The sequence below is a fragment of the Anas platyrhynchos genome, chromosome 3 (genome assembly GCF_047663525.1).
Source record: "Anas platyrhynchos isolate ZD024472 breed Pekin duck chromosome 3, IASCAAS_PekinDuck_T2T, whole genome shotgun sequence".
Lineage (NCBI taxonomy): Eukaryota > Metazoa > Chordata > Aves > Anseriformes > Anatidae > Anas > Anas platyrhynchos.
In genome coordinates this window covers 114548070-114574877 of record NC_092589.1, presented here as the reverse complement: position 1 = coordinate 114574877, position 26808 = coordinate 114548070, and the positions used below count along the sequence as shown (strand labels likewise).

General features: G+C 40.1%; 2 protein-coding genes across 4 annotated transcripts; one reads left to right on the top strand and one right to left on the bottom strand.

Moving 5' to 3' along the window:
- Positions 1-1495: 1495 nt before the first annotated feature.
- Positions 1496-19264, bottom strand: MMUT (methylmalonyl-CoA mutase). 3 transcript variants are annotated; one of them, XM_038177143.2, is made up of 13 exons: positions 19128-19264; positions 17795-18206; positions 15296-15663; positions 14448-14605; positions 12878-13049; positions 12465-12713; positions 11344-11455; positions 10133-10248; positions 9633-9748; positions 5502-5633; positions 3523-3670; positions 3245-3412; positions 1496-1951 (listed from the first exon to the last, which is right to left on the bottom strand). In XM_038177143.2, the coding sequence occupies exons 2-13, from the start codon at positions 18171-18173 to the stop codon at positions 1823-1825; spliced, it is 2247 nt and encodes a 748-aa protein (XP_038033071.2). In that variant the 5' UTR covers positions 18174-18206; positions 19128-19264; the 3' UTR covers positions 1496-1822. The 3 variants fall into 3 exon arrangements, with proteins under 3 accessions (XP_038033071.2, XP_038033074.2, XP_038033073.2); XM_038177146.2 differs by having other exon boundaries at positions 19104-19222; XM_038177145.2 differs by having other exon boundaries at positions 19069-19210.
- On the top strand, positions 19223-25514 carry CENPQ (centromere protein Q). The gene is made up of 9 exons (XM_027455328.3): positions 19223-19362; positions 19664-19792; positions 21001-21058; positions 21956-22070; positions 22467-22535; positions 23576-23705; positions 24110-24229; positions 24416-24493; positions 24940-25514. The coding sequence occupies exons 2-9, from the start codon at positions 19667-19669 to the stop codon at positions 25066-25068; spliced, it is 825 nt and encodes a 274-aa protein (XP_027311129.3). The 5' UTR covers positions 19223-19362; positions 19664-19666; the 3' UTR covers positions 25069-25514.
- The last annotated feature ends 1294 nt before the right edge of the window (positions 25515-26808 follow it).

Genomic DNA, 26808 nt, shown 5'->3' with positions numbered 1-26808 from the left:
ATTATGCAGCAACATGCTGCCATTTTGCTCATTCCTACTGGGAAGCTGAGCGTTTAGTCAGACAGCTCATTGTTATCATTTTGCCCTGAAATATGCCCCAAATACTCCTTCTGAAATAAAATGTTTCAGTGTATCTACAGAATACCTACTTAATTCTGCACTACCCCATTTTTTCATTAGCTTGAACACTGCTGCATTTTTAAAGCAGCCGAGTTGCTGAGTGAGTGCAGCGTGAGACGGTAGTTGGTAACCATTCACCATCAGCAACGAGGGCTGACAACCTGACATTATCTTGTCAGCAGTGAGCACTGTGCTGCCCCAGCAGCAGGGAACATATGGGAAAAGCATGTTCCATCTTAGCTTGTCATCCCCTAAGAAATCTCTGCTTAGGCAGCGAACTGATGACTAACTCCAAGGGAACTCTGTTCACCTAAATATTTTCCTTCCTTAAAGGGCCTAATACAAATACTGCACATCAGGTGAGAAGACCGTTCCTTCCCTAGACTCAGAATTTTGTTTTCCAACCTTGATATGACACAAGACAATCAATGAATGTTACCAGCTCCTAATGTAGAGCTTCAAAGGGCCCTCCTGCCAGCATTAAAGGCCTGGCGTAATTCCAATTGAAGTTGGTGGGAATTTTTTATTGATCTCAAAGGCAACAAGATGCAGATTTTCACAATTGTTAGTGTAAAACAAACAAACAAACAAGGATTCTGTAAGGCAAACAGAGGTAGATGACATACTTTACCAAAGAGCAGAGAAACCCTCGGCCAGAAGAAATGAATGAAACCAGTGTCATAACATTTAGGGGTCACCAACATTGCAGCAATTCAATTTTCCAGTTGGCAGGCAAGAATGCTAGTGCAAAGACATTAGGGAGTAGTTCCATTGTCACTTTCTGTATATCTTGGCTTGAACCACAACAGTCTTTCCTGGAGGGAATCAGATACTTATACATAGTTGAGGATGAATCTCCATGGAATTTTAAAGCCTAAAGTCTGGTTTGGGATCAATACTTTTAACCTTAATTAGAAAGACAAAGAAAACAGCAAATCAATTAACCTCTTTGTTTCTGAGCAGTGTGAGACTATAGGCACATGTGCCCCATTAAACAAGTTTGCTTTAAGTAAAGATCTCATCAATTGCAATATCTGAAGTGAAGATACAGTGCTATTGATCTGATCTGCAATTTCCTGCCACCTGCAGAAAATCTCCTTTTGAAAAAAAGTATGATGGTGTTCAACATTATATGAGTTATGGCCAGATACAGGGTTTGTGTCTTATTAAACAAACAACGAACTTAGAAAAAATATGGCTTATCTACTAATACATTTCTGAAGTGTGTTAAGTCAGATTAGCATTAACATCAAAGTGCTGCTTGATTCAATCACATCTCTTCTGAACTTTAGTGATTTTGCCCGAAGACTGCAATGCCTGCCAAATGCATGAGTCTAAAAATTCAAAAGAAGTTATCTGAATGCAAGAGACCAACCAAAGGGCTAGAACATGTATTTTATTTATCAATATATCAGGGAAAAATAAAAAGAAAAGAAAAACAAAACAAACAAAAAAAATCCCCACCCAGTGAACTTCATTAATTCTTTGAATTTGTAGTTCTAGAGATAAAATTATCTTGTGCGTAAATATATAAATAATCCTCAAACACAACAAGCAGAGAATTTACAACTTTCTTAGAAAGCACAAAACACCAGGCCAGAGGGCAGCGAAACCAAAGGTATGTGTCTGGCCATCCCTTGCTGATGATTACATTCTGTAAGTGATTAATAGAAGGCTGGCTGAGGTGTGTTAGGTTTTGGCATTACACAGACTGCTGCCTCTTCTCCAGGCACTTCTCAATATCATCCAGCACTTGGACAGCTGCTTTTGGAATGCGGGTCCCCGGACCAAACACGTTGGTAACGCCAGCTTCGTACAGGAAGTCATAATCCTGTCCAGAAAGAAATGTAAGATCCATAATTAACAGTGAAACAGAAAATTGATCTTTACAGTTGCAGTGTGCTCTGTCCTGCACACTGGGCCTGAGAAAACACATGCATCAACCCCCAGAGAGAGGCAGCGCAGCATCACGGGAAATGGCAAAAAAAAATAGTTGGAGGAATAAAGAAATACTAAAAAACATCCACAGGAAAGGTCTTTTGTTTACTATCAGACTAATGTCAGATGCTTGAAAATATTCAGAAGTCACGTGGATGTGACCCAGAATAACCTAATGTAAATTTGATCTAACTTCTGATTTTGAAAATGCTGCTTTGAACAACAGCTTGGAACAGGAGACTGCTAGTGCAATCAAAGGAACTCTGATTTTATGATCGTCTTGAAATTCCAAAAAAAAAAAAAAAGGGGGAAGGAGAAGCAGTTATTTACTCTCTCGTGCTTTTCTATAGGATATTCTACACCTTTCCGAGCCACAGGCTAGTAGCATCCTATTAAGAAATACTGGACAAAACACAGTTTGTTGCTTAGAAAAACACTGTGAGCTTTGTTTGTTCATTTTAAACGTTTGTTCTTCCTGATCATTTACCTGATTGCCTGGAGAAAAAGTCTGGGAATAACAATAGATTTGTTTGCAAATATCTCTAGACAGAAGGTAACCCTAAAGGTGACACAACCAGGCACACTGTGGATGAACCACTGAAAATTTCAGGAGAAAGGCACAGATCTGCCTGCAATGGAATCCCAACAACTGTTCAACAGTTTAGAAGTAGTAGTTAAGGAGAGGGAACGAGAGGCAACACTAATCCTGATGACAGAAAACCAAGGAGAGGCTAAACAGAGACTAAGATGTGCAGCCTATAGATGCTGGGACCAACCACGTGTCTTAGTTACTACCTGTGCCTCTTCAGAACTGTTACTGGTAGCCATAAATTCTATTTAGACAGGAGCTAGCCTTTACCAGTATTATGCAAGATACTAGTAATCAAAAACAACTGAGCATAAGGAACAGCTCCCTGAGGTTAGTCTTTTCATAACACGACTTTATTCCATACAATAAACAACGTAAGTTAAACCAGGACACGGTGTGCAGAAAAGCAGACCGAAGAGACCTGACAGCACTCTGCGACCACCCTGCAGATCTGCACTGAGCCTGGCAATTGTGCACGGCAGCCTTCAGCACAGTAAATCACCTCTGACATTCAAAGAATATAATAAATAGCTAAAAACAGCTCAGACGGAATTAAGGCGGTCTCCTATTCTTGATGGAAGTAACATCGACAGATACCTGAGGTGGGATGACACCTCCGCATATGACAAGGATGTCTGGCCGGCCGAGGGCATCCAGTTCTTTGATGAGCTCAGGCACAAGAGTTTTATGACCTGCTGCAAGTGTGCTCACCCCAACACAGTGCACGTCCGCATCGACTGCCTGCTGGGCCACTTCCCGAGGTGTCTGCATGGAAACAGGATTACATGACAATAGCCCCAGCCCAACTTTTCAGCAAGCACTAGGGAGGAAAAAAAAAAATCACTGTATTTGAAATATTGCTCAATCAGTCATACCTGGAAGAGAGGACCTATGTCCACATCAAAGCCAATGTCTGCAAATCCTGTAGCAATAACTTTAGCTCCTCTGTCATGGCCATCTTGACCCATCTTTGCAACCAGTATACGAGGCCTGCGCCCTTCACGATCCATGAACTTGTTAACCCTGATTGAAAACATGTATCATTGCAAGTTGCTGAAATTCATTACAAGCATTTCCACAAATTAAAAAAAAAAAAGAAAGCCTAATTTCTTTACATCAAACCAAAGGATCTTCCAATTCATGGTTTGCTTATGTAGTCTGCACACTATTTTAAAATTCATTTAATATTATATTTTAGTATTCATGTTATGCGATTACTAACCATTAACTATGTATTAACTATCCTGAACAATAAAACATTCTTTTTTGAGTAAAACCACTCTACTACTTTGCTGCTTTGCAACGGAAAAACATTGCATTCTCTGAGGATTTAATGAGTAGACTTACAACTAACTTAAACACAATTCTTAGATTTTAAGAATCATTACGACTGATTATTTCAAAAGCATGCACAGCACACAGGCTTGCGATGGGTCTTAGACATCCTGTGCACTGGCACATCACCATTCAAGAGGGCACAAGATTGTCCAGAAAAGGATTACCATGCTCCCCTTTCTGTGTGCCCCCTTTTGGTGGCAGTTCAGGTTTCTGTTGAATTAAAGTGACTGTGTAAACACAGGCTCAGAGATTAATTTTTCATCTCGCTTCTCATTATCTGTGTACTGCCACCACGATCTGTTCCTGAGTGGGATGTTAAGACAACTGTTTTTTAGAAATATTACTAACATGAGTTTGTTAATATTGTACTGTTCTGAGCATTGTGTTAAGGATGGAGCTGTATGGACTTGGTGTACCTGACCTAGCTGGGTTAATCACTGTAGGAATCCATTGGTTTAGTTTGGGGAAAGGAATGGCTCAAGACAGAGCATTTATCAGCACCGATTTAAACAGCCTCAGGAGATGCTGCCAGGACAACATGCATCATGTAAGAGCAATTAAAAAAAAAAAAAAAAGAAAAACAAAAAACAACACTGACATCTTAAAAAGGAATTATATCAAGGTGGCTGAGGGAAGCAGACTGATTTCTACTTGATGATCTATAGGAGGAGTTTGGTCTGCCTTCTCTATTACAAATACTTAAATTCAGACTAAATATTTGAAATAAGAAAAGGTGGTGTCATCTCCCAGCACAACTACCTTCAAATTAGGCTAAACATCATCACTGCACAGCCATCAAGAAATTCCTTTTTAAGAGATTCTGTAAGATAAGCCCCAGCACAGCAGGGACTTATAAGCATTGATCCATGTTACACTGCCACCCACTATAGCAATTCAGCCTCTTCACCCAAGAAAGAGGACAGCTGCCAAAAGGCACCAATAGTCAGTGTTTTCACACATACTGCCATCCTCTGTTTTCTCCCTAGCAATATGAGTAAGTAACAACCTTAGGCTGATGGCCATGTGTGGATATCCAGACATATTTTAGCTTTACAGAGTTAGAGACAGTAAGAAAGAAGGTGCAGGAACAATTTATGTGATGTTCAAAACCAGATTTTGCAAATAAGAATTGCTGGAAATATTTGTAGAGACTACTATTACATGGTTTTCAAAGAAATCAATCCAATGTATTGAGATCTCATGCAGTGTTTCTCGGATTCTTAATCCCAAAGCTGCCTATTTGAACAAAATCCTCAAAGTATAAAACCAGCTCCGTGGATTTTGTTTATAAGCAAATAGAAATAAATTAAGTTCTGATTGTTATTACACTTATTTCTTCTCATCCCGATTACTTGCTTACAGGCACGAGAATGCCTGTGCAGAGGTTGTTCTGTTCCCCAACTCAGGTGTTGGGGAATGTTTTTTTAGGTGTATGTTTGTTTAGGTGTGCAGTAGCACATTCACCTCATGGATTAAACTCAAGGCTACGTGAGGCTTCTTGGGAAGCTATTCTCACCTATTGATGGCATGAAGAATTTCATCACTCTCTCCGAACTCCTGGCGGTAAGCCCCGCTCACCATTCGGTCACTGGCTTTATGCTCTCCAAACACCTTCTTCATCGCATCTGTTATTTCTCCAACGGTGCACCTAGGACACGGAGTATTAATACTATCAGGAGGCTTCTATGAGAATGGGATAAAGAAATCACTGGCAGTGGCCCAACTATGTGCCTTGCTGCAGGAGCAAATTCAATTACACTCGTTTCCCCTGTGGTCCTACAACTCTGAACATCTGACTCATCCACTAATAGAACATGGGAGAGTATTTTTAAGAAAGCATGGTTCTGCTGATGTGAGAAGTGACTTTATATATGACAAGGCAACTGGGACTGTTGCACAGCAAAACATTTCAGCGAATCAAGTTCTCTCAGCTGGGAAATTTTTAATGCTCAGATTGCATTATCTTGCACTTAGACTCAAACTCAAAATGTATATCAAGAGAATAAAAAAGAAGAAAATACCCCAAAGTAGACTGCAACCTAACTTGTTTACTGGAATTTGTTTGTCTCGACCTTGCTGTTTGTATTTTAAGTACTTACTGTTCTTCTTATCTGCTTCTGACATAGCTCTTTTATCCACTGAGACGCAGAGGAAGCTAGGAAAATCCATTTACATGCAAATTACAAGCTCTGTTTGCTACTGGAGACACTGTGTGTGCTAGAAATAAACCACATTTTACTGCTGTAGCACAATTGTCAGAAGCACACCAGGTTGTGCTGCCTTCTCATACAAAAAGAAGAAGTAAGTCTCTGTTTCAAAGCATTTAAAAATCTTGTGCTTAATGGACTCCACCTTTCTGTGTAAAATCCACCATGCAGACTTGAACCAAAAAGACAGTGCTGTGATCCAATAACAAAAGAGCCCACAGCTAAATACTAAGAAAAGGAATCTACTTGGAAGGGAGAAACAGCTTATCTGTGGAGAAAGAGCAGTTCACCTAGTAGACCCATCACATCAAGCTTCTGCTGGTATGAAATTAACTGGGATTTAATACTGTATAATGATTTTATGGTATGCCACTAAGTGCCTGATGAAAAGTTACATCAATATATTCAGTAGAACTATTTTAGCTTATATTCAAATAGAAAAAGTTTAAAGAATTTGTACAAAAAACAAGTATGACTTGCTGCAAACTTTGTCAAAGCGAAAGGAAGACAAATAGCACCCTTACAGTACACTTTGAAAGTATGCTTACAGAGACCAAACCCTATCCATTTGGCTACTGCTAAACACTTTTCAAACCCATGAAATTCACATTTTTTTCCTGTTGTCTTACATTTAGCTATAAGCTAATCTTAGGTGAAATTAGTTTAAGCATCCCCCAAATCTTTTAATACAAAATGCTTAAAGGACATTTGTACAAGATGCAACTTCTTGTCCACAAACATTTATAAAAGGATGGCCAACAGAATTGTACTCAGTACCTACTGCAAATGCAAACAGCAGAAGGAATCCTATCTGATTCCTACCCTGCTCACTTCAAATATAACAGATGGATTTCTGCTGTATTAACACAATGATTCAGTACATTTCAGTGAGGTGTTTTACTTTCTGTGACTGCCCAGTTGTTTTGCTTTTTTACTTATGTGTTGTATACTCAAACTGAACCATAGTTAACACGAGCCAGCAATGCGCTCTTGCAACCCAGAAAGCCAACCGTACCTGGGCTGCATCAAAAGCAGTGTGGACAGAAGGCTGTGGGAGGAGAAGGTATTGGTGCCCCATCCCTGGAAGTGCTCAAGGCCAGGTTGGATGGGGCTTTGAGCAAGCTGGTCTGGTGAGAAGTGTCCCTGCCCATGGCAGCAGGGTTGGAATAAAATGATCTTTAAGGTCTCTTCCAACCCAAACTAATTTGTGAGTCTATGGTTCGACAACCTCTAACTAATATAAAATGGTAGAAATAGCAGAGCATAAAAGTCTTGAGCATAAAAGTGAGATCTGCAATGCACATGCTTGAAGGTGTCCTCTCTTATCTCTACTACACTACATGGTTGATGTGCTTTGTCTAGAAGAGAACGTCATGCTGGAACACACATTTTTTACTCATGTTATTAAGACATGCTTGATCCTTTTTTTTTTTGCCATCCCTTCCCCCTGACCTTCTGGAATTTTCTTTTGAAAGCTCTCCTGCTTTTATCCACTTTCCTCCTCAGCACAACAAGGAGTTTATATCTGGATTCACGGTTCTTAGCTGAGAAAAACAACCAATGCAAAGTAACATCAAATTAATATTATCTGGAAGGCTGTGTGTGAATACTGTCTTCAAATTTATTAATTTGCCAAAAAATATTAAAAAAAAAATTAGTTCTTAGTCCTGCTGCATCAGAGAGTGCCATCTATGTATCCACAGTGGGACAGCTGTCAGCTGCCAGCAATACAGCTTCTCAACATGATTAAAATCACATCTTTAATGACGATGACATTTTTCTTTAATCAGCTATCAGCTAATCATAACATTAGACAAGTTCTTTACAATCTGGATAAACAAAAACCTTCCTGGTTCTGTTTACCTTTACAGCAATATTTTATTCTCGATACGACTGTTATCATCTCAGTATATTAAAAACAGTGTAATTCTTATTATTAACTTATAGTTATTTCAATGCATGCTGATAAAACCCTACTAAACAATTATGCAAACCTGAGAGAGCAGAAGTCACTGTGCCTTTATTTTATAAATTTGTGTTTCCTTCATATGACTGTCACTCAGTTGTCTTTTGTGGAACGACACTTTGTTCACACCCTTTGTTTTGATGGTTCTCAGGTAATTTACAACCTAATCTATGGTTTTAAGTCAATCTATCATTTTGAAGTACAGACCAAAAGTTAGCTATAAAATCTTGTTTTATTTTTTATTAGCCTGTAGCCCTTAAAACATGTCTGATGGCAAGGACAGCCTGTTTCTACATAAACTGCTGTCTGTGTCCTATGAATTTCTATACTTCAGCTGCAGAGGCTGGCTGCACAAATTTCAGAAAGTCAATGACCATAATGTGCCTGTTAAGACTGTCACCTTCCATCTGTTGAGTCTCACATTACTGCCACCCCCTCTGTGAATTTCACAAGCAATGAGAGGTAGCAGTGTGTAATCAGGTGACAAAGCACTATGAGGACACAGACTGGGCAGACCAAGCAGCAGCATTACACGTACTTCATGCCTTTGTCCACCTTTGTCTACTACTTGTCAAGGATGAATGTGCTCACCTGAAAATCTTTTCCCATGTTGCCCTTAATAGAAGGGCTTCTTGTAAATGCACAGGTAGACATTCTGCTAGCAGTGTTGTGACAAGCTCTCCATGGGACAAAATGTATTCAAAATATGCCTGTTAGTGTTCCATGAAAAGGAATGAAGAAATTTGAGAAGTTACAGTAAAGAACAGGAGCGCATCACATTAAGAAGTGGATTTGGCTTGTTCATTTCTGGGGCATTTAGTTAATTAACGAACAGATAGATAGAGCATATTCTAGGCACAGATGCTGACTTTGAGGTAGGAACGAGAAGAGTCTTAAAAGAACCTTAGGTGAAAAAAATACACATTCCCACTGGACTCTAAAAGATGTCTTGCTGTTCTACATAAGAGAATCTTTTACATCTTTGCCTGACTAAGGAAACTTATTTCTCAATCAAAAAATGTTTTCACACCAAGCTCTGGTGCAAGGAAGGATGAAGCAACAGACTATATTAAGACTGCACATATCCATTTTCACATCTCAGACACTTCTCAAGCTCCCTGACCTATGAAACTGCAGGGTGCCTGAGAAACTTAGTTACTTGCTGAAACTGCTAAGAGTCTGAGCCTTAAACAACACAAGGTGCGTGAACAACATCATTTCAGAAGAGATATTTTATATCCCTATTGTTCTTTATGAGAAATGAAATCATAACTTTAGAAGAGTGTAAAATGTAATTGTCTGTCTTACAATATCAAACTGCAGCCATCATTTACTTACTGAAGAAAAGAAAAAAACAAAACAGAACATCTTGAGAGACCAACTTTGCTGACACCATAGCCAAGAAGAGTTGAAAGATGAAAACGATCAATCACTTTTTACACAGCAGTTGGATATTCACCCTCACTCCCAGTACCTTGAACGCGCTGCTTCCACTGCAAGAGCCAGTAAATTGCCTTCACCTGTAGCTGCACACTGTGTTAGAGCATCAAGACATCGCTGGGCTGCTGCTGGATCTCTGCTAGCCTTCACCTAAAGTGCAGAAGAAAAATACTCAGTCTGAGTAAGAAGCATTACGTGTTTTTAAACCAAAACTGCATAGCTATTTTCTATCTTAGTTTTAGAAAATGTCAAGTTCTCAATTTTGAAAGGTTAATTATATACTCATTATCTGAAAGACAGGGATTAAAACCCAATGAACAAAACATTTTTGTTTGAATTTTAATGCTTTTTTTCTTGGAGTTTTCCAGCAGCCTGCACTGAATTTAACAAACAGAAATCCAGCTTCCCCACTAAACACCACCGTGTCCTCAGATATTTGAGGGTCATGTTTTCAGGAAGCCACCTTTCTGTGACATTTACTCAGGTTCTGCCTGCACTTATAACAACTCTAATATTGAAGAAGGTAGTTCCCACCTTATTAATCTTCTCGATCTGCTTGCTACGGACTGAAGAATTATCAATAGCCAGAACTTCAACTGTCTCCTCTTTTTCTAGCTGATGCTTGTTTACTCCAACAATTACTTCAGACCCTGTTTGCAGTGGAAACACCGTAAACTTAGAATACATTTGCAAACTACTACGAAAGGACACCATAATTGTACAAGAAATTTTTGAGCAATATAATGCAGTGCTTTACTTTATATACTTCAAGTAATTAAATAAATAAATGATAAGAAGGACTTAAGTCTATTTTCCATGTTTTATAAGAGATGGTTAAATGCATGAACAGTCAGTGAATAGTGGGCAGATAAAGGATTTGAAATAGAATATTTATCTTACAAACTCACTTAGTAGTGACTCACTAATATTTATCAGCTGTTTTTCTCTTTTTAAGATTATGTAACTGAATTTTACAGAATTAAAAAAAAATACTGGTCTCATACACTGCTCTACATTTTCTTTTCTTATTTTAGCAGACAAATAAGAAAGTGAAGTTCCTACTTAAAATTACTCCATGTGAATAAAGAATAAATTATTGTGTTCAAAAAGTGGATTTTAGCTTTCAGCCGGCATGGACTTAACTATCATGTTATTTGCAATGTTTGATAACATTACTACACTCTCACTCTTGCATATTTTTATCATACATATACAAATGTATGTTTGTATATATTTATACATATACACACTTCCACATACACTTATTATATGTGCATATTTATAATCACAAACAAAAAAATGTATCTTCCTCTAATACAAGATGACTGTTTTTCCAGTCTTTAGGAGAAACGGACACTTCTCAAGCAAAATGAAAGATTTGGCCAGATACAGTCCATGCTGCCATCTGCTGGAGATCGCAGTTTAAAAATACTATCTCAAAAATTAAGCAATCAACTATGGTAGGCCCAAGATACTCCGTTAAAACAGTGTTTATAGTGCTTTGTCTAATCTGGACTTTGACACGTCAAGCAAGATTGTTTTTATATGGATACTAATTTCATACATACTGGTATCTCCAGAAGCTTTCACTGACATTCAATTAAAAACTTACCGTTTTATCACTCGCAATCTGCTATTCCTAAACTAAGAAGAAAACAAATGAAAGCAAATGTGTGTAAAAAAAAAAAATTAGAAAAAGGTATTCTACTGGGAGTTTCCCCTTCTTTCATCACCATGCTCCCTACCGGAGTCAATCCTGGCTTGTCTTCGGGCTGCACACTCTTCAATACGAAGTTTGGGAATTCCCTCAGCAACAGCTTTGGCCATTCCACCCATTTCTTCAATCTCCTCAATGAGCTGAGAAATGCAGAGGATTGAGAAGAACAAAGTATTAGCAAGGTTCTCAAAATGCGCTTTGCACTAATACTACCATTCAAATTCTTACATTTAAATATACAGTCTTGTGCTCTTAAAAGTGTTTCCTTTCTCTGCATCTCAGACTACAGGTTTCAATATATGAGGTCTTTTTCTGCAGAGCTGCTTTTCAGCTGGGTGCTTCCAGCATATCCTGGTGCCTGGAGTTGTTCCTTCCCAGGTACAGGACTCCTCCTTCTTGAACTTGATGAGATTCTTGCCAGCCCATCCCTCCAGCCTGTCCAGGTCCCTCTGGATGGCAGCACAGCCCTCTGGTGAGGCAGCCACTCGCACCCAGCTTCATGTCATCCCTGAATTGTCTGAGGGTGTGCTCTATGCCCTCATCCAAATTATTAATAATGATATAATAACTGACCCCTGGGGTACTCCATCAGTTACTGGCCTCCAACTGGACTTTGTACCACTGCCCCCTACCCTTGTGCCTGTTCAGCCGGTTTTCATCTAGCCCATACTACAACAGGTTCTCAATGAGGCTCTTACAGAGGACAGCGTCAAAGGCCTTTATAATTTGGCTATAAAACTTCACTTGCAATAACCCCTAAGTTTTAAGGTTTCAAGCAGACAACCATAGGCACGAGTAGGCACGTACCTAGGTAGGCTGGACTGACTCCTTCCACTTTTGAAGCCCCTTTTTTTCATTACATGTGAAACAGAGATCCCATAAAGTCTTTAGACTTGATAATTTGATTTTTTTTTCTACACTGGGCCATTTTCTTTCTGAATGTAGTCTGCCAAAAGGCTGAAGTCTCTCTCTAAACATTGCATTTTTAAAAAGTTCATTATTAAAAAATAAAAAATAAATCACTGAAGCATAAGTGCAAGAATTCCCTTTTAAGAAACTACCAACATATCAAAGAGTACTTTAAAACATCTCTCAAAACGCTTATACCTAAATTTTTCACACAAAACACAAAAGGTCATGCAAACTGACCTTTAAAGCAGCTTCATAGACATCATCAGTGAGGCACTCCATGAGGTAAGATCCCCCCCAGGGGTCCGCCACTTTAGGAATCCCTGACTCCTCCTGTATTATGATCTGTGTATTCCGGGCAATGCGAGCACTCTTCACCGTAGGCAAACCCAAAGCTTCGTCAAAGGAATTTGTATGCAAGGACTGCGTACCCCCAAACACCGCAGCCATTGCTTCTATGGTAGTACGAATAACGTTGTTAAAGGGATCCTGGAAGGAAAAGAAAAGCTCTGAAGGACAAAGCTTCTGCTACAGGACTGAGGCATATCAGTCATGCATATACTACTGCAAAGAAAATTAATTAATTAATTAAATGAAGGCATAGAAGTTAAATGTATTTTACTCAGGAAATAGATGAGAGTCGCACTTCTAACCTGCTCAGTGAGTGACCAGCCCGAAGTCTGACAATGAGCTCTCAACAGAAGAGATTTGGGATCCTTGGGCTTAAACATTTTCTCTACCAAGTGAGCCCACAGCCGCCTCCCAGCTCGTAGCTTAGCTATTTCCATATAGAAATTCATGCCAATTCCCCAGAAGAAGGAAAGTCTGTAATAAGAGAGCACAAACAGGATAAAACTTTAAACCGATCTAAAAACCTCTGTTTTAGTAAAGGCAAGTCCTACAGCAAGGTCTCTGATTACTTTACTTTTACAGATATAACCTCAACATAAGATGTTGGGAATGTTCCTGGACACTGATGCCACTTGCTACAGAATGACACACATCTATGCCAATAAACTGTCCTGGTTAGCCTGGAGAAGACTGAGATGGGATCTTACCAATTTATACAAATGTCTTAAGGGAGGGTGTCAAGAGCATGTGGCCAGACTCCTTTCAGTGGTGCCCAGAGCAGGACAAGAGGCAATGGGCAGTGCCACTGGTTGCTGGAACTGCTAAAATGTCCCCAGGGATTGTATGGGGGAACCCCAGGTGAAGCGGTGCTCCAGCAGGTCATCAATACAGACAATGATGCTCTAGTTTTCAGGAATTCTCCCGGACACAATCTTCTTGTGTAACTATCACTCACAAACTAGAGGAAGTCATTGCAGATTATAAGGAAGCTTCCATCCTTCTGACAATTTTAATTCAAATTCAACATTAGTTCAATACTGGATAGCATATCAGGGAACACGCCGATTGATCTACTTTTTTAATTTATAACTTCTAAGATTTATAAAAGCATATACGCTTAGTAAAAGCCCATAAAACTAAATAGACAAAAAATGCACTGAATTAGCAACTGGAACAATTTGCCAAAGGCTCTCACAGTCTCTGTCACCAGAAAGCCTGACAACAATGCTGGATCTTTTTCTAAATTATCCACTTTAGTTTTGTCACAAATCTTGGAAACAGAGCTTAATTCTACTGTGTCCTACAGTTTGACTGTGCAACAGGCTGCAGGAACCACATCTGTTTCCTAGACTAGATATTTAGGTAACATGTAAAACAGAAAGACTAGACACTGAAATTGTGATTCTGTTTGCTTTGGCAGTAATTAAACAATGATACAATGTTTTGGTGAAAACGAAAAGACACTTTTAGGAAAGAGGCAATTGTAAATTCTTTGAAATACCTTAACTTTTCCTTTGCTAAACATGTATTTTTTCAAGTATTTTAAAGTAATGCTAGGTAACAAAAGACTCAATAACATTGCAAGAGCCTGTGATACATTCTCCAGTCCTAAAGCTACAACTGTATTGGCAGTGCTTGGGCTTCTGAAGGAATTTTATTCAGTTTGTTAGCACAGATGTAGTCTGCAGGCCATTGTGGACCAGACAGTTGTTTTTGTTTGTTTGTTGCAAGGTTTAAATGGTAGCAAAATGTATTTGCAGGAACAGTGCTGCCACTATTGACTGAGAATGTAGAAATACTGAAGAACGTTTAATGTTAAAGTAGGAGTTTTACCAAAAATGAGTTTTGTACTTGTAAGTTTGTTTAGCTCACCGTGGTGCGAATTCATCAATGGTGAGGCCAGCTTTAAGTCCCGTTCTGCAGTACTCCAAGCCATCTGCTATAGTATAAGCTAATTCCAGAATGGCATCAGCTCCTGCCTCTTGCATGTGGTATCCACTGATTGAAATGGAATTAAATTTTGGCATATACTGCAAAAATAAAAGACAACAGTGTATGAAAGCACAAGGGAGGGGAGAATCAGATAATTGTGCTATCAACACCCAGAAATAATCCATTATTTGTAGATTGCAAATACAGCACACTAAATGGTGTCTGCAGATGTTTATTTCACATGCTTCTACCTTTTTTTATTATTCATTGTGTTAAGTTATCATTCATCATGATAATTCTTTCTCAAGGTATTCTATTCTTCGGTGAAAATGCAACTAAGAAAACAATTTGTAGTAGTGAACTTTGGTACTTTAGGACTTTACTCTTTTCATTACTTTCTTCTTCTTTTTTCTTCTTCTTTCATGCTTCATTTCACAGCAGAAGTCCTTCAAGATTTCTTACCTCCTTGCTCCTGCTTACAGCTGCATAATGCTTCTTAACTGTGTGGCTTCTCATTCTCTATGCATCCAACAGCCTCTCTACTCCTTGCCTCTGATGCTTGACAAGCTTTCAGACTTAGTCTTAATCTGGCTCTGATTTAAATTTACTTAATCCCAAAATTTACGCTGTAAGTGATTTGGGACCTTGTGTTAAGTTGTACTCCTGTCTGCTTCCACAACCGCATCCTTCTCTACAACAGGCCTGCCTGTCTCCTGCATTGCTCTGCACAGTTCCTCATACAACGGTAACGAGGTATAATAAAGTAAATACACTTGAACAACAAATACCTTTGAGGTGTACTGGAAGATGTCCGCAATAATCCGCATGGATGGTTCTGGGGGGAAGATGTAGGTATTCCGGACCATGAACTCCTTCAGTATGTCGTTCTGGATCGTCCCTGTCAGCTTGGCCTGAGGCACTCCCTGCTCCTCTCCGGTCACAATGAATGTGGCCAACACAGGAATGACTGCTCCATTCATTGTCATAGAAACAGACATTTTCTCTAAAGGAATTCCATCAAAAAGGATTTTGGTGTCTTCCACTGTATCAATGGCAACTCCAGCCATTCCAACATCCCCTCGAACTCGTGGATTATCTGAATCATAACCACGATGGGTAGCTAAGTCAAAAGCAACAGACAATCCCTGTTGGCCAGCTAAGCGAGAGGAAAGAAACAAAACAAAACACAGAAAAACAGAGATTCAGAAGTGTTAAACAGTTGAATTAGAACTGAATCTAAATTTATTAATTTTATTTTACATCATCCAGCTTTGTACAATAAGCTCATTTTTAATGTTCAGCACTGCTCCCTGCCCAAACTTGTCCAAGGTCATCTAATCTATGGTAAATTTAAACTTTCAATGAAAAAGCTTTTAACTGACAAAAAAAAATATTGTAGTCCTTCCAGCTCAGCCACATAATCAACTTGCTGTGCTTAACAAACTACTGAGTAAAATTTTATCCACAAATTAGAAATGCACGTATACAATTAGCATCAGGGGCTTACACCCAGAAGTATTACTGGGTGGAAACAAGCAGTAGCTGGAAACAAAAACATGATAAACCACGTCCCATTAACTTCTTATCATAAATCAAACACATGCACACTGATTGTTTCCATGGCTCTTCCAACATATGCAGATTATTCCTGATGAGAAGTGATGCATTATTAAATCTGTAGCAATTATTTATATGAAGAACTGGACTGTTAGAGCTCTTTGGCAGACTTGTTGCTGCAACCTGAGAGCAGTACCTGGGACTACAAATCCCAGACATTCATCCCCTGATCAACATCACTGCTCCTGAACAAACTGTATCTAATCCCTTTGCGAATCAGCTTATCGTCATCACCAGAACTCTTAATGGTCAGATCCCAGCCACCACTGTTCCTCTAAAAAACTAGGTGTTAGCTCTGAAGCACAGTGACAACAATTTTAATTTGTCTAGCTCACTGTTGAAACATGCAAAACAAATTTCATCTGTTGTGAGAACTGATGATTACTTATATTTCAGCACTGCTCTAATCGAAGAGTGATTTAAATTGAATTATTAAAAATGCTTTACAAAAACCTAGGTTAGATTCAGAATCAATGCTAACAAATTCAATATTAATACAACTATTAACACAAGAATAGAGTTAAAATTACAATGTCAAAACTCAGATGACGTTGAAAAATTCCAGCAGCAAGCATTTTGGAGGAACAAAGTGAGCAGTGCTACCAGTTGGCCCAAGCCTTAAAACTGCTTCCCCAGCAACTTTCAGCAGTAAGGCAGAGTGTATTCACAACGGTCTCTTTCGAAATGTTTGTTTGCAAACCTCTAATACCCTGGATTTGTGTTTCCCTAATTCACCGAGACCTGTACAAATGCAAAGATTCAATACTTGCAAGAATACTGCAGCAGCTAGTACTGTTTCATGTCAGCCAACCAAAATAAGGTAAAAGGTAAAAATTCCCCAAAAAATCACTCCTCCCCTCCAGTCTTCAACAGTGACATTTTGCCTAAGAAAAACTGTGAAGTAGGATGTAAAAGCATCGCAGACCTATTACTTGGAATGCAGATGTCAGTGGTCTGTTCTTCTGACTGGGAAGGTTGGAACTAGCTTCACAAAGAAGCATAGCTGGCGTAAAACAAATGTGTCAGTCTAACAAGATTAACTTTTCAGTGGTGCTTTTGCAACACTCAAAAGTACATTATGGTGACACTGGCTATTAAACAGATTGCTGCAAATCACAATACTCTGCAAAAATATTGGGGAAACTGCTCTCAAATAATGAAAGTACCAATAGTTTTGGAAGCTGACTTTCCTAGTATACCATGAATGACACCATTCATATGTATTTGCATGAGTTCGTTAAAAGCTTACAAAATGAGACGGAAACCCAAAATGTCAGAATGTTTTAATCTCAGAAATAACTAAGTGACAAATTTCCGCAGATTTGTTCTCTACAGTATTCTATTATGGTCAAAAAACGAGAGCAAAGTGCTCCTTGATCTCTACTGTTTGGACCCTGGGATGCTGCCAAATGCTGTCTCTGCCAGCGTCAAGGGAAAACTAAAGATAGCATTTAACACATTCATTTTTCCAGCTCAGTAGTAAAATGAAGCAAGGAGAGTTTCAGAAATGATCCAGTTATGGCTACTAAAGAAATACAGTGCCACTGGGAAGAGACAATCAGAAATCAAACCTCACCAGGCTGCATAATCATATTTTCCACATAATTTGAAATGTGACTGGTTCCCATTGCTTTGCATGGCAGAGTGGCCTCCCACATGAGCTCTCTTACCTTTAATATTGTCCTTGTAGAACTTGTTGCTCTCCTCCACTGTACTGAAGCCAGCATACTGGCGGATGGTCCACGGCCTGTACGTGTACATGGTGGGGTACGGCCCTCGCGTGAAAGGTTTCACCCCCGGCAGCTCCTCGGGGAGATCTTTCGTGTCCCTTTTGGAGTACAAGGGCTTGATGTCGATCCCCTCTGGGGTACGCCAGATTAAATCCTTTGGGTTCTTGCCTTTCAGCTGTTTCTCAGCAAGGGCAGCCCACTCGGGGTGCAGCGGCTGCCTGTGCAGCGACCGCCACGTGAGCCTGCAGGCTGGAAGCTGCGCCGGGCAAATGCAGCAGCAGGGCCGCAGGCGCAGGAAAGCATCCTTTGCTCTCAGCATCTTTGCTCCAGTGGTTGGCCAGCACGGTGCAAGCTGAAGGGATTAAAAATAAATATTTTACATTACCATATAGATCTGAGATAGAAGTCAGCTTGAAAGTTTAAGTTTGTTAAAGCCAAAACAATTACTCAGAAGAAAAGAGAAGTGTATTCACTAGCTGATTTGACAGACTCCCTCTCCCCTTGTCTTTCAACCAAATAATGCATAAAAGTTCATGAAAAATCCTACATTTTCCTCTAGCAAGGGAAGATATTCCAACTCATCTACAGCCACAGATGAATTGTGCCCCTTATTTCAGTCCCTAAGCTGCACCACCATTAATCAGTGAAAGTCAGTGCAGTGCACACACACAGTCTCCTGTCTCCTCACCTTCCCACCACCTGTCTCTGATCTATGAATTCCTTTAGGTCAAACAGGAGCCCCCAACACCAAACAGGAACTCTGAAATGAGGGCACTGTCAGCAAATTGCTGACATTCCAGAAGGCTTGAAAAAGGTGGTTTGGGCTGGATGAAAATCAGGGCTATGCTGGGAAAGAAACAAAGCAATAAATCCTGATGTGCGAGAACACAGGAATAACAGAAATTGCAGAGCTCACCCCATCATGCGTGACACTGAGATGTGGGATAAATCCCCCCAAGCTGTAAGATCCTCCGCTTCTGCCCCATGTCCCCCATCCCTACACTTTTCAAGCCAAGCCAAAACCTCCACAGCTTGGCTCCGGGGCCCAGCCACCTCCTCTCTGCCTCACAACCCCTGTAAACCCTTGACTATCTCCAGAGAAGGAGACCCCACTCAGCCCTCACAGTCCCCCCCCAAAGCCCCCCCACAGCCCCCCCAAAGCCCTCCCAAAGGCCCCCCAAAGCCCTCCCAGCCCCCCCGGCCCGCCCCCTCACCCTCCCTCGGTGCCCAGCAGGGACCCCAGGCCCACCGCGAGGCCTCCCCGAGCACTCACGGCGCTGCTCGGGCCGGGACAGGCCCCGGGGCGGTGCCGACCCCCGCGGTCCCCTCAGCGCCCCTCAAGCCCCCGGCCGGTGCCCACACGCGCACTGCGCATGCGCCTCACCCGCCCCTTCCCCTCCCCTCTTCGCAATGCGCATGCCCTCGGTTGCGCGGGTAAAACGGGTCGGTAACGGCTCGGCGCTGGGACACGGAGCTGGTGGGAGCCGTGAGGAGGCGACAGCGGCGGGGTGAGTCCGTGCGCGGGGAGTTGTTGTGGGGGCTGCCGCTGTGTTGGCCGGTAGGAGCAGGGGGTTAGGAGAAGGCGGTGTTGGTTGTAAGGACTACAACTCCCAGCAGGCTTTTCGGCCGGAGCGCCTGTTGTGGTGTTGGGGCTCGCCGCGTTGCATGCTGGGAGTTGTAGTGCGCTACATGTATCCTGTATACATGTACCCTGGCATTTCTTTCCTTTTGCTTGTTAATGTGCACTTTGTATCAGATGGATTATAATTGCTGGGTTCTTTGTTTCCTCCTTTGCTGTTTGGTTTACAGACAATGAAACATCACCCCGCATCTTCCAGTAAAAGGGGGGAGACTGCTAATGAGGGAACAGCAAGAAAACCTACCAGCAAAAAAATGGGAACGGGTGGAGAAAAAAGAAAACAAGCTCAAAAACGAAAGGTAATAATTCTTTTGGGCCAAAATAAGTTAAAAAATAACCCATGAAAGAAAGATGGATATTTGCCCGTTTTTCTGCTGGATTTCATATATTTCATGCCTTTCATTAAAGGCAGTCCTCCTGAGGAAACATCCAGTGTGGACAGTTCCTTTGAGACCATTGTGGTTTAACCTTGGTAGGCAGCTCAGCCACACACAGCTGCTTGCTCATTCCCCCACAGTGGGATGGGGATGATACAAAGGTGAAAACAGGAAAACTTACTAGGGTAAAAGGTAAAGCAAAAGCTATACACCCAAACAAAGCAAAATAAGGAATTCGCTCACAGCATTGGCCAGCAGATGTTGAGCTGTTTCCAGGACAGCTCCATCATGCATAAGAGTTTCTTGGGAAGACAAATGCCATACCCTCAAACACCCCATCTTCTGGAGTCAGCTGCCCTGGCTGTGTCCCCTCCCAGCCTCTTGCACACCCCCAGCCTTGCTGGCAGGAGTGTGAGAAGCAGAAAAGGCATTGGTGCTGTGTAACCAGTCTTCAACAACAGCTAAACCCAGTGTTATCCACAATGTCTCGGTCAGAAAATTAAAATATGGTGCTATATAAGCTGCTGGGAAGAAAACGAACACTGTCCCAGCCAAAACCATAATAGAGACCCCCTGCCTTAACTAGGAACTGTGGAAGCCAGGGAGCAGGTGTGTGCTACTGTGTGTTTGGTCAACAGAGGGAAGTGTTGCCTGATGGCTAACAAGAAAACAAGCTGGCTTGTAGTTTTGAAGACCTGCATAGCCTCTATTTGAACAGAGTGATGAAATCTAAGTTCCTTTGGCTCGGGTGACATCTATTCAGTCTTGGAAACTATTCTCTCCATATCTCAGGATTGGCCTGGGCAGCTTACTGTTGGAAAGAGTTTGCTTAACAGCTTACCATATAAGCAGTGTGAGCTCAGTGCTCGCTAGGCAAACATCTTGTGTATTTTTTATTTCATGGCCTATTCTTGGAATGGGAGGAACTAAGAAGAAGGCATCGCTTTCCTTAACCTGCTTGAGATGAATTACAGTGTCACAGTTCAGAAAGCCTATTCTGTAGTCAATAGTAGCAGCTGAATGTCAAGCATTGAAGTGCTTTTTATGGTGGGTTAATGCTAGTAAATAAATGGTTGCACAGCAGAGAATGTCTCAAAATTGCAACATTTGTAGTAAATCTTTCTTTTCAGGGAGTCACTCAGACAGTCAAAAGGAAAAATAACGAAGATGAGGGTTATTCCCCTGTAGGTAAGATTCTGTTCTTTCCTTATTTTTATCTCTCACAAACAACAGTGCCATCAGTACCTGCTGTGTTGAAACTGTAGATGTCTAAGATACGTCACTGAAATCACAGAATCACACAGAATTTCTAGGTTGGAAGAGACCTCAGGATCATCGAGTCCAACCTCTGACCTAACACTAACAGTCCCCACTAAACCATATCCCTAAGCTCTACATCTAAATGTCTTTTAAAGACTTCCAGGGATGGTGACTCCACCACTTCCCTGGGCAGCCTGTTCCAATGAATTTCAGCAGAAATGAGTTTCAGGGTTTTCTTTCTGAACAGTAACAGTTCATATTTGTAGTACAGTGTTAGTATGCATTCATGTTATATGTTGTATACGCAGGTATTAATCATACAAACAAAAGTATAAGTCCTGTTCTTCTTATGTGAAGTTCCACTATAACACTTGGACTGTTTTAACTTCTACCTCATGTGTCTTTGTCTGCTCTGTTAACCTTCTGTCTTCAGACTGACTTGTATTGCATTGAATGTAGAAGTGAGGAAAGCCAGAATGAAATTACAAAAATAAAATATGAATTTACACAAGTGAGAGAATCAACACAGCAGGGGCCTTGTCTTGTTTGTATCTCCAGCAGTTTTGGAAAAGTATCTGGTTATAATGGAAGCTACTGTAGAAAAGAACCTTTTTGTACTTCGTGCTTTTTAAAGAAATTGTCACTTGCAAATAAAAACACCACCTAATATGGATGGATTTGATCAGATATTTTTGTGAGATGGGAAAAATACGAACCACTGCATCTTCGACTACTGCATGATTGAGTTGTAACAAAGCTGCTTATCCAGGTTCAACAAATTCATAGGATCATTGTATCCTTTCATTTCTTTCTTTGTGTTCTCAGGTGAAAGAGGTCATTCCAAAAAAGTGAAGCTAACCAGTGCTAAAACAGAATCTTGGCAGACTCTCTCAGAGAGCAGCAGGAAGTTTCTGGAAAGTGTAATGGATTCAGGAATACTGTAAGTGCCAAATATCCTAGTAATTATTTTCTTTATTCCCCAGGGAATAAGATAAAAGTCATGACATTGCCCAAGTCAGAAAAGCTGACTCAGTGCTCGAGGCAAAGTCTCACCAGTGCTGAGCATAGAGGAGCAATTGCTTCCTGCACTGTTTCTGATGCAGGTCAGGATGCCATTCTGGGCACATTGCTGGCTCATGTTCAGCTGGCTGTTGACCAGCACCCACAAGTCCTTTTCTTTTGAAGAATGTATGATATAACTTTGTGTGAAACTGGAAACTTTCAGCTAGAGAAGTTCTGACTATGTTTACTTGACTTGTCTTCTGTGCTTGCAGGCTTTCTGATTTAAAAAAAAAAAAAAAAAAAAAAAACAACTTTGCCTTTATTTTCTTTCTAGATCTGTTTTGTGCCAACAAAGTGGGAAAAAAGGAGATGTTCAGAAACACCTGAACTTGTTGAAAGAGAGGTAAGAAATCATAATTTGGAGAGAAAAAGAGAAAAGGGAATTTGGTTTACCCAGTTATTCTGTGCAATAGTTGGAGGATTGCTTCGGGAGCATCACAGTTAGGAAAACGTGGAAGGGAGAGTGGATGCAAAGTCAAAGAGGGAGATATTTTGACAGTGGACAAGCAAGTGTTGTTGAAAGTATCCAGACCCATTTTAGCTACTTCTACAGAAGTAGCAGGACTAAGGAGGATTAAGGTTCTTAACAGCTCCTTTAATAATCTTTATACTTACTTCGTAGGGTTTATGTTTGTTGGCAACTATTTTGTTATCATCATTTTATGATAGAGGCAGGAGCAGTGAGCTAAATTTTCTTGAATTCTAATTCATTTTGTGACTGTTAAAGTTAATTCAAAGAGAAGGCGAAGGAAAAAAAAATGTAGGCCATAGCTTGGAGTCTTTTTATGTCATTAAGGGAACAATTGTTTGTGGCTGAGAATTTTGGTGTCCGTATGGGTTGGTATACCATACCCTTATCAATGGGCCTAAACCTGTATGCTGCTTTCTTTGGTCTTCCAGTATATCAAGATGTGAACACGAGCAGCTAGTTTTTTGTAACTTGTTTTCTTTTTTTATGCTTCATTTGTGATGTGTCCAGTCTGATTTCTGAGTTGCTGAACTCCTCCTGCACCTCCATATCAAATGTGTGTAGACTCTGCCAGTTTCTTGTATATAACAAGAAGATACTTGGACTTTAGCAAGTATTTGACATTGTTTCCTACAGTAAACAACTGACAGGCCCGTAATTCCCTGGATCCTCCTTGCGCTTTTTGTAGACAGGCATCATGTTTGCTAACCTTCAGTTAGTGAATTTTGGAATTCCATTTTGGAAAAGAAACTGGGACAGCTTTTCTTCCCATCTTAATATTTTTACCTCACTGACAACAATTGGTTAAACTGAGTTTAGTTTCTCCCCAGAGATTCATTAGTACTCTTTTTTTTTTTTCTTTTTTTTTTCCGAAGAACTGCAAACAGATCATGCTTGCTTTCTCTTTTATAAAGGATGCTGAGACTTTTCAAGACCTTAAAGGTGCCCCCAGGGAAGCTGGGTGAGCTGAAGAATATCCTGAGCCTTCAGCTGGCAGAGAAACAAATGCTTGAGGCAAATGAAGAGACTTTGATACAACTGCAGGTATGAAAGACATGGAAAGGAAGAAAATAGGTGTTGTGATGGTTGTGATGCTGCTCCTCAGTGCGTTGTAACTTTTTATTAGAAGGACTGCTGGCTATGCCTGTACTTTTGTGGAAGAGTAGTCCAGTGTTTACCATCATCCACTTTAGCTACAGAGCAGAGTATTTTTTTCTTTTTTTCAGTGACTTGGCTGATGCTGTGGAGAAGAGACACTAAGCTCTCAATGTGTTTTAAAGTACTATCAGGAGATGGAACCGATGTTAATTCTTTAAGTTAATTTTGTGTATTTCTTGTTATTTTTTTTTTTTCCATTCTTCAGGACTGTTTGTGTAGGGACACAAAAGACTCACGATTTCTAAAGCAGATTTTGTTCTGTATTTGTTTATATTTTTTTTTTATCTTAGGAAGAAATAACTGAAGCTGAGCGATCAGCAGAACACATTGAAGAAACTATAAATAGACTGCAGAACAAAATCCAGACGCTCAAGAGACAGTTAGAGGAAGATGAAAAAAAGGCCCAGAAGGTATTGGCACTAGGTCTTGCTGCATTCCTCAAAGGAGAAAGTGTTTCAAGAGCTAGTGCACGTGAGCTGTTTCTGCAGAGAGTGTTGTATAAAGAAGGACTCACCTGCCTTTGAGAATGTCTTTTACATTTTTTCAACTTCAGTTGCAAACTGAAAGTTCAGCTTTATTTATTTTTTTCTTTCTAGGTGTTCCAGGAAGGTGGCACTGGGGCACTCCACCTTCCAGAACTCCCCAAGCGCAGTTTACAGGCACCCTCTTTGCAGGTGAGCATGGAATGTATTTTCAGAGGCAGCTCGATGATGAGAAGGAAGACAACAGCAAGTGCTTTTATTACTTAAACAGTGTCAGAGAGGGCAATTTATCTGAAAGTTTTTCCTTTTTTTTTTTTTTCTTCTCTTCATTCAAGGCTATATAATGAGCTTGTGTTTTAAAAATAGAACAAAACCCTAGAAAACATGCCACTTAAAGAAACACTTGTCTTTTCTTATGAGCCCTATGGTCCCAGAGAGTACATAATCATTTCTGAATTATATCTCTGTGTAACTCTGATAGAATGAAACAGAGTTCCTTCTGTGCCTTTAAATATCTTATTTTTAACTGAATTGAAATACAGTTAGTCTGCATAAATGTCTGATGAAGTGAAACTTCTGTTGGACTCAATATAATAATTTTTTTTAATTTATGTTGTCTTTTATTTTTTCCCTTTTAGGACGAAATTTTGAAGATAACAAATCAGAAGGGCCTTTTAAAGGATATGAATACTATTCAGCAGTCAGCTGATATGAAGAACATGTTAACCCTCATTGAAAAGATACATGAGAAGGTGGACTTCCTTTAAGAGACCAAAATATATGGTGTCTCCTTTTGAAGCAAAATGATGTATGCTGGTGTACTCAGTAGAGCAGTGGGATGCTGATCACAGAAATAGCACTTTGTTCCTAATGGCTTTACTGTTTTGACCGCTGAACATAAATCTGTATCTACATTCTGGGATTCTAATGATATAAGTGATCAATAATTAATATTGATCAAGAAACGTATTTATCTTTCTGACTTGTGATGGCTTCTAATATTTATATATACTGCCTTAGGAGAAGGGAGGGAGGTGGAACTTGAGTTTTATCTGTGTATTTTTATGTAGTAAGGTAACCCATTATAGTTTGACTTTTATATTGCATCTGTAAATTGGTGAAAGCAGAACCTGTTAAACTAACATTCATTTTGGAGTTAAATCCTCTTTAAACCTGAAGCATATAATAAAAGTGTTTAGTGCTCAGTTGCAAATCTCCTTTTCAACTTTCACATCTTTTTAATAAATAATAATTTAAAAAAAAGAAAAGAAATGCAGGAGATTTATTTCTACATTTTCGTATTCACTGCTTCTCAAAAGACATTCAAATGTTGTTTATCCAGGTCATTGGAGAAAGTGGGTAAGAACATTACAGAGCCAAGTTCTAATCTCCAAGTTGAGAACTTGTCTCATATTTCATTACTTGCCAGATATTCTGCAGCTTTAGAGAAAGATCTTTGACTTCATTTTCTTTTCCCTGTGCACTTTCATCTGTATTTTTCCAAGGTAGAGTTTCTCCCTTACACAATGCATTTATGCAGTGCTTTCTATTGCCAGCTTGTCGGCTGGATTGCCAGCAGTGCTCTTTCAACTGACTTGCCACACAACCTCTTGGTTCTTTTGCTTACAAGCAAGTGATACTCTTAATGAAATGTGGTAATTATCTCCATTCTCCTATGAGAGATTAAAAGCCTCTCTAGTTGTTCTATGTAGAAGGAATACCAGACTAAGTATTTGCTTGCTTTATACTCAATCACAAGAGAAATATTTCTCAATACCTAATCTGCTTTTTTAAATTTTGGATCACTCTACTAGGGGAGGGCTTACAGACATAACCACTACCCCCAAGTAATTTAACTCAGAATAATGATTTTTTTCCATATGACAGATATCTTAAATTTGTGAAATGAAGATGTGCCCCTCCTTACAGAAAGGTTATCTACTTGTGAGCAATTTATTATGAGAATTTTGCACTTCATAAGCCATGTTGCTATAACTCTGTGAACACTTTTAGAATTATTATTATTTGCTTGGCACTTGGTGATTTACAGCTGACTGACAGTGGATGTTGTCACTTTGGGGCTGTTGTGCATACATAAATAGGTCTAAGTTAAACAGGAACATAAAATCTGATTTTTAGGAGGGTTAGCTCAAATAATTGATGGCAGATACCCCTGGGCAGAGTTGCAGAATGATCAGTTTAGTTCCTGGCTTGGATTGATGAACCTTCTCATAGAACAGTTCCCCCACTGACCAGTGGGTGTGTAGCTGTGAACCTGTGTGAGAGCAGAGGGCTGACCACTCTGGGATCTGATCCCTTTAGTAGGATGTGCAAGGAGCAACAAAACAGTGATGTGACAAAACACCAAAAGCGCTGTTTTGTGAAAGCTTCAACTCTGGGGAAGAGCAAGGTCTTGGAGAGACAGAAACGGAGGACTGGAGCCAACTGAAGACCTGTGCCAGGAGCTCTGCTGTGCGTGAAAATGTGGGAAGGTGATTTGTGGAGTT